Genomic DNA, 16,895 nt, shown 5'->3' with positions numbered 1-16,895 from the left:
CAACCCAATATATATACATGTATATATACACATACATACAGCTGTATACATAAATTTAGTGATGCAAACAGGAAAACAGGTAAAAAAAAAAAAAACATGTTAAAAATTAAAAAACAATTTAAAAAAATAAATAAACTAACCATCTTGGTAAACAAGGAGCGGATGCTGTTCCTGTTGAATGTCTTCCTGTTCATCTTGATGCCGAGACGAGAGCTGCAAGAACAGGATTAACACAATTAAAAAGAGAGAAATTTCTGGAGGATTCAAAACGTCTCAATGTGGGCAGTAAATGGACATTAGAACTGATGATGATGCTGAATTACTCCCTTGTATGCCTGGTACTCAATTTATGAATTCAGAAGAAACGAAGGACATATTTATTGGAAACAGCAACAATGACAACTATCACATAATTGCTGTTTTCATGTCAAGCTTTTTTTTTTTTAATGTTGGCATTGCTTGGGTGAGTTCCTCTGAAGTGCTTCACAGTTACAGTTGTGGTTTTAGCTTCACCCAAGGCTGCAGTTCCATTAAAGACAGCAGTTTCACAAAAACAGTGCTAAATAAGAGAAATGTGTGGTAAAATAAAGAGAATTCAATAAACCAACTCACCTGGGATAATAATAATCCTAACTTGCCTTGTAATCGAGTTAGTTTTGTAAACATGGTCACCCTGGTATCCAGTAAACGATGTAATGAACTTAAACTGTCTATTAAATCTGGAAACTAATGAAATACAACAAAAATGAATAGCTAAATAAACAATGAAAATAAAATAAAGAAATCATTTCTAGAGCATTTATTGCCAAAAATTATGTAGAAAATTGAAGTATTGGAAAGTTTTAATCAACAAGAGGGGTTTATTAGTAAATGTATTAAAATCACCTGGTACAAGGAGGCAGACAGAGCTTATTCTGTAGTTTGAGTTTAAAGATATGCAAAGGTGGGTGGGTGGGTGTGAAATAAGCCACAAGAGCTTAACTCCTTTGCTACCAAACTGCCTGAGACTGCCCTTGCTTCTACAATACATATTCTTGTTTTAAAGTGAATCAAAATGTTATGCTGATGTATGTTCTAAAAACTAGCTTAATAATGGCAAAATTATTTTACTAAATTCCCGATTATTTTAAAAATTAGTCAAAAAAAGTCTATGCATTTCAACAGAAAATGGTAACAAAAGGGTTAAAGTGTTCAGAAAGAGTAGCAATGTACAATACATGTAAAATAACATTGGCACAATCCCTTATAAGCTGGAGGAATTGAGAGGGCAAACAAAGATTAACCCTTTCGTTACTGTATTAATTTTGAGATGCTCTGTCTTTCTTTCATTTACTTTAAATATAACAAAAAATTTAGTAAAATTATCATTTAGCTAGTGTTACATAAATTGTGACTAAGGTTTGGTGGAAGATTTTAATTCGTTTTTAACTTAATTAAATGTTGGATGACTGAAAAACTGATCACCAGGTCAAATTCTCTCTCATTGTAAAAGAATGCATGAGTCAGATTAGTGGTTCACAACCATTTTTTTTTTTACCTGTGAACACTTTAGATTTCTATTTTACTCCAGTGGACCATCCAAGGATCGTATATTTTTATAATTAAATATTATGAGGAATTGTATTAAAAAAATTGTTAAAAAATATTTTGCGTATTGCAGAAGTGTAACCAATTTATTGCCCATAAATTTTAATGGCAAAATCTTATCTGATACCCAACAAGGGTCAAAAAGGACCCTGATTGAGAACCACTGAGTTAGACAAAGGGTGGCCCACCTAGTTGAGTGTACTCAGATGAAAATAGATCTCCAATCTCATAGTTTAATAATAATCTTTTTTACTATAGGCATAAGGCCTGAAGTTTTCGGGGAGGGGACTAGTTGATTACATCGACCCCCAGTGTTTCACTGGTACTTAATTTTTTGACCCCGAAAGGATGAAAGGCAAAGTCGACCTCGGCAGAATTCAGAACAGCATTTTGCCCAGTGTGCTAACAATTCTGCCAGCTCAGCACCTTCATAGTTTAATAATAAGGACTGTTCACTACATTGAGAAATAGCGAAGTTAAAATTCATGAATAGTTTATGACAATAGGCTGTGCTATACTTACTGACATTAGGTATGACGTGTGGATGGATAAAACAACTTTAACCCATTGGACATATATTGGCAATCTGAAGAGAAACAAAACAAAAAATATTTAATCAAACCATATCTATAAGAAAAAAAAACTGATTTAAAATGGTTATTTAAGAGTTCAGTGAATCAAACATTTCCATAATTTATATTACAGAATTTGATTCTAGCTTCATATACAAATAACAATTTCAGGACAACTGAATATACCAGCATGTATTAAGCTAAGTTGATAGGAGTGGTAGTCAATGTTTATATTTGTCCATGGTATTCATTCATAGTTTGACTATACAGCTGAGGTCAACTTTTGCCCTTCACTTCTTCAAATCCAGCTGCAGGTATGAAGTAGGACCAACGTAATCCACAGTATTATTCTCCTGAGCATTTGTAAATCTGGTGGCAATGCAAAGATTGCATCAATCTAATTTATGTTACACAAGAGCCAAACTGACAGACATATAATCCAGAGGAGCATCCTCAATGCATTCGTCCAATTCCAAGAAATGGCAGTCAAAACTTTACTCAGTTCATACCCTCGTCGACATCTGGGAAAATGTAGTCATGAATATACACTCTCGGAGTGGTTGGCGTTAGGAAGGGCATCCAGCTGTAGAGACTCTGTCAGATCAGATTGGAGCCTGGTGCAGCCTTATTCTGCTATTGAAACTGGTACAGTGGGTAGGGTAGTGAAGGGAAATAATTCAGAAGGATTCAAGAGTCAACTTACACTAAATGTGGTGTACTCATTCGCCGAGAAAGTTCATTCATTAAAGGAATAACAGCTTGTATATTTAATTTTCTTACTGTATTCTGTATAATAGCTTCACTGTGCTCTTTACGAAGAACATTCTGAGAAAAAAGAAAGGAAACAAATCAATCATACACAATCAAGTGTGACACAACAAATTTAACAAGACATTTTAATAAGTAGCCTACAGTTACCTTTATCACAGATTTGAGAGGGATATGTGTAAGATTTCAGATGAATTATTAAATAACAATCAAACCAATTAATTCAACCCCAAATGGTCTTCATGGGCCTAATTTAAAAATGAGACAATATATATCAATTTGAATTCCTTTATTTGTTGTTTACTAAAAGACATTTGATTGGAAACCCCTGATTAAACATGGATAAATGTAGAAAATTATTTCATAGTAAAACACATATAAATACGACAAAACATTGTACTACGAGCAAATAAATATGTATAGTTATGTAAAAAAAAAAAAAACACCTTGCACATCATCCCACTACATTCTAATTTAATCTACTTCCTGAGCAACTTCCATAGCTCTCATCTTATCCCTTTTCATACTGGTATTTCCAGTCAACTGCACTTCCACTTTTGTTCATCATCCCACTACATTCACCTTTACCCCCATGGTTAACCATCTTTTTTACTCCCACTTCACACTCTTATGAAAGAATCCATTTTCATATCCCATTACCCATATCCTCTCATATACTCACATTCAACCTTGAGAGTTTGCTCCAGCACTCCATCACTAAGTTCCTTTTATCTCTTTCAGCCATGCATCTCTTCTATAGCAAGACACCTGTGCTTGTCCTTCCATCATACTTTATAGCCTTTCAACACCTAGCATAAAGCCACCCACCTTGGCCTCTTAGTAGTGGGAGCCTTTCCCTTTACTAGCCCCCCCCCCCATTCTTCTCCTGTTTTGCAAGTTAGATGGCAACCTCACTAGTGTTGGCAGCATGAGAAAAAAATCACCCAGTACATCCTGGAAAGTTGTTGGCAGTAGGAAGGGCATCTGGCTACAGAAACAATGCCAAAGCTGATACTGGAGATCGATGCAGGCTTGTGGCACAGCAGATCCTGCCAAACTGTACAACAGATGACAATTTGAAAAGTATACATGAAATGATGATTTTAGATAGTGCAAACATTATCTGGTATAGAACTCAATACACTGGCTAGAGTAGTTATACATTTCTTTATTCTTTATTTGTTTCAGTCATTTGACTGCGGCCATGCTGGAGCACTGGCATCGACCACGTTCAAATGGTGCTTTTCATGTGTCACCGGCATGGGAGCCAGTTTGGGGGGCACTGGATTCGGCCATGTTTGGATGGTGCTTTTTACATGCCACTGGTATGTAAGGTAATATTTCTACTAGTTTATTGAAATGGAGAATAACATAATGACCAGACATGTTTCCATAGAAAATTATGAATGAACGACACCATTTATATGACAATGATTTTTGCTTACAATTAGTGTGTCACATCAAGACAAAGAAATATGAACACATGTACACACATATGTATGCAAACGTAATAGGCTTTTGTTTCAGTTCCCAGTGACCCAACCCACTCACATAGCTTTGGCCAGCCCAGGACTATAATAAAAGACACTCACCCAAGGTGTCATGCAGTAGGACTGAACCTGAAACTAAGTGGTTGCAAAGTGAGCTTCGTAACCACACAGCCATGCCTGCACCTGTTTGTTAATGGAAATTCTTAGAGCAGATAGAAACACCTGCAAAGACAATCTCATTGCTACTTATATTGATCAAAGATGGATACAACACAAAAACAATACCAATGAGATTTGATCTTTTTGTTTTAAGCTGTAGAACCTAAACATAGCAATAATAATAAGAAGAAGAATAATAAGAAGAAAAGAACATCCCCTTCTCCTCTTCATCATCCTTTAACGTCATTTTCCATGCTGGCATGGGTTGGATGGTTTGACCAAAGCTGGCAAGTTAGAGAGCTGCATCAGGGTCCAGTCTGACTTGGTTTGGTTTCTATGGCTAGATGCCCTACCCAATGCCAACCATTTTACAGTGTGATGGGTGCTTTTAATATGGCACCGACAAGAGAGTTTTAACATTTCTGTGTACTTGAATTAACATTCACAACAATAGTCAACTCTTACAACAGCCACATTTTAAAACAGTTATGAGGAATGAAATAAAATCTAGCTTACATCTAAAATTGATCTATCTTCACTAGTAAGGCCTTGTGTTAATAGAACAGCCATAGAATCTGCAAGAGGAGGTTGATTTGTCGTTGGTACTTCTACTGACTGATCATAGTTGATGGCCTTTAGACGTTCTTGTAAGGAAAGCTGAAAGTAGAGACACACAGACAAATTTCAAGCACAAAGTTGTAACAGAATGTAGAGGATGTACAAAATAAACTAAACGTAGCAAAAATGTATAAAATAAAGATAGTAGTATACACAAGGATATATAATAAACTTACCAATGAGTACAAAATTGTATAAAAAAAAATATAGCAACGTGTACAAGGAATGTATAAAATAATAAAAAGGATGAAAAATAAAGAGCAATGTGAATGAGAATGTATAAAACACTCAACAAGGATGTGCAAATAAAGCAGCAGATATAAATAAAAAAGTCTAGCCATACCTCTGATTTTCGTTTCTTTTTACTTAAGAAATTTGTGTTGTTTTCTACTTTTGGACCGCTTGATACCAAATGACTAGGAGTTAAAATAGTTGTATCTTTTGACACTTCTCCAAGGATCACCTGCAAAAAACACACAGAAACATGTGAAGAGTTGAGCAGGAAAATTTTGATGAATTTCTGTATATCTTTACTCTTACTCTTTTTTACTTGTTTCAGTCATTTGACTGCGGCCGTGCTGGAGCACCGCCTTTAGTCGAGCAAATCGACCCCGGGACTTATTCTTTGTAAGCCTAGTACTTATTCTATCGGTCTCTTTTGCCGAACCGCTAAGTTACGGGGACATAGACATAACAGCATCAGTTGTCATGCAATGCTAGGGGGACAAACACAGACATATACATACATACGACGGGCTTCTTTCAGTTTCCGTCTGCCGAATCCACTCACAAGGCTTTGGTCGGCCCGAGGCTATAGTAGAAGACACTTGCCCAAGGTGCCACGCAGTGGGACTGAACCCGGAACCATGTGGTTGGTAAGCAAGCTACTTACCACACAGTCACTGCTGTAAAAGAAGATATGAAAAGAGGCAGCATATGTTCATGTAACCTGACTACTGATTCAGAGCTTAGTCACTGGTAAAAATGCTTAACCCAATTGTTACCATATTTCTGTTGAAATATTCTTCCACAATTTTAATTAATTTCAAAAATAATGAAAAATTCAATAAAGCAACTTTGTCAGTATTAAGCTAATGTTTGGAATGTAATTTACATTTCTACACAATCAAAAAATTCCTTTTTGGATTCTCAAAAAAATACAAAGCCACAAACAATAGTGTGTAAATATTGGGTTCAAAAACCCTTTGGATGTTTTCCTTGCAGGTGGCAGTTGCTGGATGTCCAGACGTTGGGTCCGTTTCAAAACTTTCCCTTCCCCTCCTAAATTCAACTTCCCTCTTTTGCACTGTCGATAAAGCTGGAGGCATCAACCGCTAATGTAGCAACCGTGTCAGCATGAATGACCTAGTCGACTAAACTCTTTTTCTGCAGGTACTTGATAACACCACGATGCTAAATTTTGTCCATTTTCAAGAGAAGCCACTACTAGTTACATCTGAAGTCTTCTGTGAACAGTCAAATGTCAGTTTACCTGGAAAGAAACAATGCAGTTATTAATAAGAAGGGGTGAAATTGCCAGTGCCCCTTGACTGGCTCCTGTGCAGGTGGCACATAAAATACACTATTTTGAGCGTGGCCGTTGCCAGTACCGCCTGACTGGCCTTCGTGCGGGTGACATGTAAAAGCACCCACTACACTCTCTGAGTGGTTGGCATTAGGAAGGGCATCCAGCTGTAGAAACTCTGCCAAATCAGATTTTAGCCTGGTGTAGCCATCTGGTTTCACCAGTCCTCAGTCAAATCGTCCAACCCATGCTAGCATGGAAAGCGGACGTTAAACGATGATGATTCCACAGCTCTAGCATCACTCCTTCATAGCCAGCTTACCCTTCTACATAACATAGCTAATTGAACAACTGAGTTCTTTGGTGTTGATGGAAACTCATTTCAATTACTCTTCTGACTCATACTGGATACCAGAATTGTTAAGAACTTAGAACAGGCCTGGTTCATTGTACTGAACAGTGTTCATAGTATTAGCTGTGACCAGACAGAAGTAGTCTATACATGGTCAAATGAAGTATAAGAAATTATAAAAACCATCAAACTAATAAGGTCAACAACCAACAAGAGTTATAATGAAACTCTAAGATTCTCCAAAACCCAGAGGAAAGGAAATTGTGGTGTTACTTACTTTCTGAGCATTTGAGCCACTGAATTGACTTGGTAAAGAAGGTTTATGTTCTACAATTATTTCTCCTGTCATATTTTTAGAAGCCTGAATTGAATGAAAAAAGAAAAGAAAAATTAATGTTTAAAACACATACAATATCAGGATACAAACAGAATACATACAATTCAGCTATAAAATTTGTGAGTATATTACTACATGTTCATTCACAGCTATCACATGATGTCAAAGCAGGGTACACACAGAAACATACATATATGTACGATGGCTTCTTTCAGTTTCCATTCTATCAAATTTACTCACAAGGATTTGTTTGGCCAGAGCTATGGAAGTAGGCACTTGCCCACACAGTAGGTGAGAACCCAAGATCGCATAGTTGGAAGCAAGCTTCTCAACCACATAGCCATGCCTGTGGTGAATATGATAATTGGTTATCTGCCAGGATAATGCAATGAACCAGTGAAACACCACCAGCCTTACAGAAATGGCATCATCCATACTACCACAGAGACTTGTGTCAATAAACTACACTGGGAGACAAAATTCTAACAAAGAACCACTCAGAATAGAAACATTTCACCAGTGGATATCAGAAGCAAACTGTATCAGTTTTAACAGAAGACTTGTCAATATGAGTTCAAATTCTGCTGAGGTCGACTTTGCCTTTCTTCCTTTCGGGGTCGATAAATTAAGTACCAGTTGTGTACTGAGGTTGATCTAATCAACTGGCCCCCTCCCCAAAAATTTCAGGCTTTGTGCCTATAGTAGAAAAGGATATGATGAGATAACGAGAAGCTGATGATTATACCAACTAATGCAAGAAGCAGCCATGTAAGACAATTCTACATTCAATGCTCCACGATCGTCAATTGTAGTAATCGACTGTGGGTGAAATCAATGGGATGAACAGTGAGAAACCAAGACTGACAACAAGGCATAGGTATGGCCAGATGTGCTTTTTATTGCCAAGTTTTATGATGAAGCAAGACAGGTCATATTGCACACACACACAAAAAGAATGGCAAAAAAAAAAAAAGAAACAACAAACAAGAAGAAACAGTGAGATTTAGATTCTAAAATTGAAAAAAAAGTTAAAGAGTAAATGCTGATACTTGCCACTTGTTCAAAAACAGGCTTAATAAAACTACTATGTGCAAGCAGAATGGTACCATCCTTGTCTTGTGTGGGGTAAGAGACTAAAATTGGAAGAGTTTTTCCTGAAGAACTATTGACGACCTTGATTGTTACTTTTGGACGAATTGGTTTTTTCATCTTTCTGAAAGAAATAGGAAAATATTTTAATCAGGTGAGTTCTTATCACTTTATTAACTGTCTCAACAGCTTTAATCTTTTTGATACTAAGCTACCAAAGAACTGCTCCTGGTCTCCTGTTACCAAACTTTGTATTTTCATTAAAGTATTTTAGCAGGTAAAATTTCAATCAGAGCTTTACATAAGAATGTTTGTTAGGAAAATGGAATAAATAAACATATTAAATGTTTACTAATTAACAATCCAAATTCTTGACTATTTTCAAGGTTCAAAGAAATACTATGCACCATGGACATCAGTAAGGAAGTGGAGATAGAAACTTATAATGCAGAAGACAACTGGGGATTCATTTGAGCCACAGACTAAATTCATGAATGGAGAAAGGTTCCAGCAAGATAGAAATTAACATGATGGTAAAATGGTTGAGTAAGTAGAATTATAAAGGTCCTACTGGATGGTGAAGAGATAGGCTTGAAAAGAGTGGAAGAAAGTGGGAAACAATATCAGGTAACGTAAAGAGAAACTTGATGCCATGCATGTGCAGTTGGGAGAGAACCTGGAAGTATGAGGTTTGTTAATGTTTTGTGATACAAGAACCAGAGTGTGAAATGTAGACCACAAAGCAGTGTGGTCACTGGTGAGGACATTGTTGGTGAGAAGTGTATATAATGACAGCAGTGCACTTAATCTCCCTGACATTGAGAAGGGGAGAGAGAGAAAGAGAGAAATGGAAATAATCCAAGTAAACCTAAGATCATTATCATCGTCATATAATGTCTGTCTTTCCATGTCGGCATGGGCAGGACGGTTTAACAGGAACTGGCAATTCAGAAGGCCGCACATAGCTCTGCTGTCTATTTTGGCCTGGTTTCTATGTCTGGATTTCCTTTCTAATGCCAACCACATTACATTATGTACTGGATGGTTTTTATGTGGCACTAGCAGCAGTGAGGGTCACAGAGTAACTTGCAGGACAAAACTCCTCAACTGAGGGGGGGGGGGGTAATGAAGGACAGAAAAGTGTCTTGCATTAGAAGACACATATGGTTCCCTCAGACGAGGAGAGAGAGAAGAGAAAGATGAAGATGGGACGTGAGGAGATAGAAGTTGTACACCCAAGTTACAGGGAGGTATATATATAGAGAAGTGGACTGGGGACTGGAGATGGTAAGTGGGTGGGCGAGTTCACAAGAATTATACAATCATCATCATCATCATGATTTAACGTCTGCTTTCCATGCTAGCATGGGTTGGACGATTTGACTGGGGACTGGTGAACCAAATGGCTACACCAGGTTCCAATCTGATTTGGCAGCGTTTCTACAGCTGGATGCCCTTCCTAACGCCAACCACTCCGAGAGTGTAGTGGGTGCTTTTTACGTGCCACCGTCACGAGGGCCAGTCCGGTGGTACTGGCAACGGCCACGCTCAAAATGGTGTTTTTTACGTCCCACCTGCACAGGAGTCAGTCCAATGTTTTGTTCACATGCCACCGGTACAAGTGCCAGCAAGGCGAAGCTGGAAACGACCGTGCTCAAATGGTGCTTTTTACGTGCCACTGGCACAGAAGTGAGACTGCTGCTCTGGCAGTGATCCCGCTTGGCAATTAAGGATATGAAGGTAGATGTGTGCTAAAGGTACAGACATGTGATGTTCGTAAAGGATGACATTTGGGTAAAGAAGTATCAAGCAATTGAAGTGGAAGGAATCTGTGGAAGAAGACCGACAAACACATGGAAAATGTAGCAAAAGCTGATCTCAGGAGGCAAAACCTTAAGACAAAAGACCCGTCAAATTGATGCACAAGAAATGGACATGATGATGCAGAACAGGAAGAGGATACAGGCAATGCATTCTGATTACAAATGTCTACAAAAGGGTAAAATGAAATATAGACATTGGACTTTTCTTTGTAGGAGTTAAAAAAAAAATGCAGAAAAGATTTATACAATAGTATTTTGAACTTAGCACTGTGAAGTAGCAAACTAGATAGAGTAAAACCCAACGTTACATAACTTCCTCTCTTTATCTTTGTTACGATATTTACTTACTCTCATATATCAAATAATAAGACTTACCCATTTAAGACATGTTCAAATATTAACAACTGTCCACTTTTAGTGACCACAGACAAACAGATAGCCTGCAGAAAGAAAAGGAAAACAACATTGTATTATTTGAAGCAGGAATGATTTTTAGAGAAATGATTTTGTCTCACCTGGAAACAAGAAAGAAGGAAAAAAATACTGTAAAACAAAAGACATAAATGAGGGTAAAAGGTATATTATTGTCTGCCAGTGTTAATCTTTATATGAATCTATCTCAGGTTCTTTGATGTAAAACCACAGCATCCCACCATTACGTGTAAGAACCTGTTGCTAAAGTCAAGTTCCTAACAACAACCTTAATATGTAATTCAGTGAGAAATCATCATCATCATGGTCGATTAATGTCCGCTTTCCATGCTGGCATGGGTTGGACGATTTGACTGAGGACTGGTGAACCGGATGGCTACACCAGGCTCCAATCTGATTTGGCAAGGTTTCTACAGCTGGATGCCCTTCCTAACGCCAACCACTCAGAGAGTGTAGTGGGTGCTTTTTACGTGCCACCAGCACAAAGGCCAGTCAGGCGGTACTGGCAACGGCCACGCTCAAAATGGTGTATTTTATGTGCCACCTGCACAAGAGCCAGTCCAGGGGCACTGGCAACGATCTCGCTCGAAAGTCCTTACACATGCTGCGGGCACAAGTGCCAGAAAGACGACACTGGGCACAGGTGCTATCCCGATTTCGCTTGCCTCAATAAGTCTTCACAAGCTGAGTTTTGTGTCCAATGAGGGAGACGACGTTGGAATGGGTGCCAGACGTCAAATTTAACTCAATTTCGATTTCACTTTCTCCAAATCCATTATTGTTTTAAAAAGTAAGTGAAAAAAGAGATACGGTATTTTGTTAAAAACATTGTCGTGAAAAGGTTAACACACAACCTATTATAGTGCTGATATAGCTAGGAAAGTTACCAATGATGGCATCACTAATAAGCTGATTTTTCAGCAGTTGAATCTGGTGGACTGAGTAAAGGTTTGGAAAAATCAAAGTGCAACATGCAGAGCAAGAACACAAGACCAGTAATTTCTCAACATATTATGTTGCAATTGTGCTTAAAATAATAGAATAAATTATATTTTTATCTGTTGTACACTAGATGTAAGATTTGAGCTCATCGACTTTGTTTTTGTAGCCCAATATCTTAACAAGTTGACCATTTTGCAAACAAATCCAGCCTGACACCAACATCCATTTACCAAAGACTAATGTAAATCACTTTGAGTAAAAATATCCACAACAGATGTTGATACTAAATAAATCTGAGATAATACTCCCTCAAATCACACTGTACAATCTTTAAAGGGATTATTAGATAATGTAGTCCTAAATATGTAAAAAAAAAAAAAAAAGATAAAAAAACAGAATAAAGAAAAGATAGTCATGACTGGGACACTTGAATGAAGGTCTGCTGGATCACAGTTGACCCAGGGCTAAACAATAACTTTCATTTGCTAATATCAGGAGACAAGTTATAACATCATATCAGTTGGTTTTATTGACTTTGTGACTCACAAATCATTTAATGAATTACGAGGTGTTTGATTTAAGTATATTTATTCAAATAACATTTTCTTCTCATTTTCAAAATGTACTTTTTATTAACATATTTTTATAGGGAGAAAAGAAAAAAAAAAAACATTAGAAGTATAAAAGATTAAATTCATCATTATCATTTAACGTCTGCTTTCCATGCTAGCATGGGTTGGACGGTTTGACTGAGGACTGGTGAACCGGATGGCTACACCAGGCTCCAATCTGATTTGGCAGAGTTTCTATAGCTGGATGCCCTTCCTAATGCCAACCACTCCAAGAGTGTAGTGGGTGCTTTTTACGTGCCACCGGCACAAGGGCCAGTCCGGCAGTACTGGCAACGGCCACACTCAAATGGTGTTTTTTACGTGCAACCGGCATGGAAGCGAGAGAAAAATCCCCATAACTATGTCATCAAAGGAAAAAAAAAGGGAGGAATTAAGTAGTAGAAGTCAGTGGGGAGGGTTACAGTTGTACACTCCAGAACAACTGGCATATTTAGCCGTGCCTTGTGGACATGATTGCAAAGGTGTTACCAGAGAGAATGGCCAGCAATACTTGCTGCAGCAACCACCCCACCTTATGGAACTCTTTTCTCATACAGGCTGCAGTCATTCTAAATTTGTGGAGAAATTCAGCAGTTTGAGTCAAAGCAAAATGGAGGACTAATTGCTAAAACATCAAGCAAAACACAATCAATGATTGACACAACACATACTAGCATAGAAAAGAAAAAAAGAAAAACAAAACAAAAACATCTGGTAACAAAGACAGGATAATTTCAGAGCAAATTAAGCTTACCTGGTCTTTTAAGTTTGATAAAGCCAATGTTTTTGGTTCATCCGGAAGAGAAAATGAAGCTATGGCATTTTTCTCATCTTTGTTTGAGTTAATAGCCCTGTTAGGGAAGAGAATAGTAAACAAATGAAACCACCTCAATTCTGGGAAGAGGGTATTTTCAAGTTAAAGGAAAGATGGAGACGCATTGTGCAACAAAATTGGTTCATATTTGGTTGATTAAAAATGTAACGGCAAGTATTTATTGACCTTTTTCTTTCCTTTAAAAATCGGCATGAACTTTCCGGACAACCCAATAGTATGTTCACAAATAAAAACAACAAAGGGCATGGGAAGAGAAATACTTACCAAGCACTAATAAGGCGATCGTTAACTGCAGCAGAAAGAAAATACGAAGATTCATGTTGCTTAGGATCCGTAACAACAGGTAATAATTGTAATACTTCAGTAGCATGACCATTGAATTTCTGAAGGAAAAATTTCAGTATTAACTCTGAACTATTTTACACGTTTCTCATAATCCACTAATTTCATAACAGTATTTCATAATTAAAACAAGTCTACATATACATGTAAATTAATAAAAGTAGTTTTTAAAAAAAAAAACAAATCAGCCCATTTATGTTTTTTTCTACAGACTATGAATTTATTATAAACAGAAAATTGAAAATTTGTATTAATAATTTAAGAAAGATAGAAAAATAAAAAATATGTATTTATTAAAAAGAAATTGTGAACTATATTGAAACCAGTAAAAGTGCATTAGAGAGTTCTCCTAGTCATCAATTTTCTAACAAATACCTATATTTAAAACCTGACCAATTTCTGAAATCCTCACTCTTCTAACTACACATTCTATAGTTTCTTTATTTTTATAATGGTTCATTAAATAACACACTAATTGACATTGTGAATTCAGATAGGGTAGTAGATTAGAAGAAATGACATAATGGTACTTAGTCATGTTTCTTCATGTTGAATTCAACCCCAATGTACCCTTTCATCCTGCCATGGTCAATTAATTAAGCACTAATCAAGTCTTAGGTCTGTCAGGAGTTAAACGACTTAGGCCAGAGTTTGTCCTGGTTTGAAGATGTATTGGATGACCCAAAGTACAGCCACTGGATGGGACGTCAGTCCATCACAGAGTGAACTCCAGCTGTTGTTGGCACCTAGTTTTCAGCTGAGTGGAATGAGCTAACGTGCCACCTGGTCGAGACATCGAAACCACAACCATATGAGTGTAAGTCCAACATCCTCACCATGAGGCCACATGTTCTCACAGTACTGAGACTGACATCATTGTTTAAATCCTTGGCCCTTGTGCCAGTTTGAAATCATCATTATTTGTGGAAACTGGACAAATTTATCAAAAGACTGAAGCAAACTTAATTGCCTCCCTTATTTAAAAAAAAAAAGTTCATGCAGTGAGAAATATTCAGTTCTTACCTTTATTACTTCATATTTATCGAGATCCCATAATTTAATAAGGTTCCCGGCTGATATTAATGTGTTCTTTGATGGTAGACATATGCTCTGTAATATATTGTTGCTAGCTTTCCATTTACTGAAATATAAGTAACCAAGAGTAATAAGCTAAATGCAAATGTTTATAAACTGTTGAAACTTTGTAAAAAATGTTTTATTGACCAACTGTGACTGTCTACTTTCAAGCCTGCAAAGCACTGCTGAACAAATGTTTCAGCAGCACAGAGTAATTATTTTCAAGCAAAAATAAAACGAGTTCACAGCAAACTCTTTTTTATTTAATTCTATTTTATATTACATCTGAAGAACAAGAGAGTTCCAACTGCTTCATTGTATTTCTGATAGCAAGCGGCGAAGAATAAGGTACTTCCTTGCTAACACATACCTGTTTTTCAAGTAGATCATTATTCATTCTGTATCCAAACACCATTTTGTGATGAATGGAAAAATGGTTATTAATTGTTGCGTCAAACAGAACTTATGCATGGCCTCTCAGATTTAACATATAGCAGTTCAGTCATGAATGATGTGGCAAATTATGTAGAATCATACAGAATACAGGTGCAGAAGTGGCTGTGTGGTAAGTAGCTTGCTTACCAACCACATGGTTCTGGGTTCATTCCCACTGCATGGCACCTTGGGCAAGTGTCTTCTACTATAGTCTCGGGCCGACCAAAGCCTTGTGAGTGGATTTGGTAGACGGAAAACTGAAAGAAGCCCGTCGTATATATGTATATATATATGTGTGTGTATATGTTTGTGTGTCTGTTTGTCCCCTCAACATCACTTGACAACTGATGCTGGTGTGTTTACATCCCCCATAACTTAGCGGTTCAGCAAAAGGGACCGATAGAATAAGTACTAGGCTTCCAAAGAATAAGTCCTGGGGTCAATTTGCTCAACTAAAGGCGGTGCTCCAGCATGGCCACAGTAAAATGACTGAAACAAGTAAAGGAGAGTAAAGAGTAATATATGTACAGAATGCAGCCCTAGGAGAGAACATATTCCGGCAGCGACCAGCCTGACATTTTCAAATATAGCTATATCAATCTAGAACCACATCATCTAATATGTCGTTTTCTTCTTAAGACAATGAAATTTGATTTGAGTAACACTTGGCTGCTTTTATTATAAATCAAATGGAGTGGCTAAGTAGAGGCACTATTATTGGCTTGTCTGGAAGTTAGTGGTAATGGTAAGGTGCAGTGTACGAGCAGCAAGACATGGAAATGTGTTTACTTACTGATTTACTTTACCAAGTGATAGATCCCACTCCGCAATGTGCTGATCACTGGAGCATGTGTATAAAACATTTCTTTCTGGATGCCAGCAGATATCATTTACAATGAGACTGTGACCGTTTTCCTATCAAAGAAGAGTAGAAAGTGAGTGAAGGGTTAATTTAACTGATCAAGTTTAATGAAATTTCAAAACAGGAATTACATAAAGTTTGTAGACATGGCACACCCATACACCTCAATCAACAACATTACTACACAATGAGCAGACAGTAAAAATAGTTATGAAAATGCAATAACTAATCAATCTGTTGGAATACATCAAATCTGAAATGTCTTGTGAAACCAAAACCAACAAATGGTTCCATTTGTACCTCTCCAAAAGATAGAGAGGATTTTCTTTTACATGAAAGAGCAGTAATTTAACTACACACAGAAGTCTCGCTTCTCGACATCACCAATGATCGGAAGGCAAGGGTTAATACAGTTTTTAACTAGTGTCCTTACGGATATTACTTAGCAAAATCCAGTTTTTCGATTAAAGATGTTAATTTTTATGTCCATTTTTCTATGGTGATATTGGTTGGACATAGTTGTCAACTGTACACTACATATGAATAAAAGATGGGAGGGTCACAATTGTAACCCCTTTGATTATAGATCTTCTGGATCAGGGTTGATCTAGGACTAATCAACAATAAAAGTGTTCAATTAGTGTCATTTATCACAATTAAAAACCTAACTTACCAAACGACTGTGTACATCACCCTTTAACACACTGTACAAAAAGACATTTCCAGCTGCAGTGCCAAGTGCAACCAGATCCAGGCTCTCAGCCGTAGAAGTTGTTTCATCTAGAGATTTTTTTCTCTTTTTACTCTTTGGTAAATTTTCCTGAAAATATAAACAAATCAACTATTAAAAACGGGAAAATTTGAAGATAACTGTAAATGTTTAGCACTGAAGTCAGTCTTAAAACATATCTTGAAAAGAAAAACAGGGCACACACACACACACACATATATATTTATATATATATATATATATATATATATATAGCAGGGAGAGAGTTAGTTTAGACAAGATGCAGTTTAGGTTTGTGCCAGAGAGAAG

The 16,895-nt window shown here is 37.0% G+C and overlaps 1 protein-coding gene across 1 annotated transcript in view; it reads right to left on the bottom strand.

Annotated features, from left to right (window-relative positions):
- Nucleotides 1-16,895, bottom strand: part of LOC106876701 (WD repeat-containing protein 43) — a 25,044-nt gene that overhangs the window by 3,174 nt on the left and 4,975 nt on the right. Inside the window, exons 2-15 of the mRNA XM_014925362.2 lie at nucleotides 16,530-16,676; nucleotides 15,788-15,909; nucleotides 14,506-14,623; nucleotides 13,405-13,523; nucleotides 13,060-13,156; nucleotides 10,696-10,760; nucleotides 8,462-8,621; nucleotides 7,349-7,432; nucleotides 5,538-5,657; nucleotides 5,093-5,233; nucleotides 2,863-2,984; nucleotides 2,110-2,173; nucleotides 613-726; nucleotides 141-213 (exon numbers count right to left, since the gene is read on the bottom strand). Coding sequence (XP_014780848.1) covers nucleotides 141-213; nucleotides 613-726; nucleotides 2,110-2,173; nucleotides 2,863-2,984; nucleotides 5,093-5,233; nucleotides 5,538-5,657; nucleotides 7,349-7,432; nucleotides 8,462-8,621; nucleotides 10,696-10,760; nucleotides 13,060-13,156; nucleotides 13,405-13,523; nucleotides 14,506-14,623; nucleotides 15,788-15,909; nucleotides 16,530-16,676 — 1,546 coding nt within the window. The remainder of the gene's footprint in view (nucleotides 1-140; nucleotides 214-612; nucleotides 727-2,109; nucleotides 2,174-2,862; nucleotides 2,985-5,092; nucleotides 5,234-5,537; nucleotides 5,658-7,348; nucleotides 7,433-8,461; nucleotides 8,622-10,695; nucleotides 10,761-13,059; nucleotides 13,157-13,404; nucleotides 13,524-14,505; nucleotides 14,624-15,787; nucleotides 15,910-16,529; nucleotides 16,677-16,895) is intronic.

The sequence above is a fragment of the Octopus bimaculoides genome, chromosome 11 (assembly GCF_001194135.2).
Source record: "Octopus bimaculoides isolate UCB-OBI-ISO-001 chromosome 11, ASM119413v2, whole genome shotgun sequence".
NCBI lineage: Eukaryota > Metazoa > Mollusca > Cephalopoda > Octopoda > Octopodidae > Octopus > Octopus bimaculoides.
The sequence above is the reverse complement of the archived record's forward strand: the minus strand, read 5'-3'. Positions and strand labels throughout refer to the sequence as shown.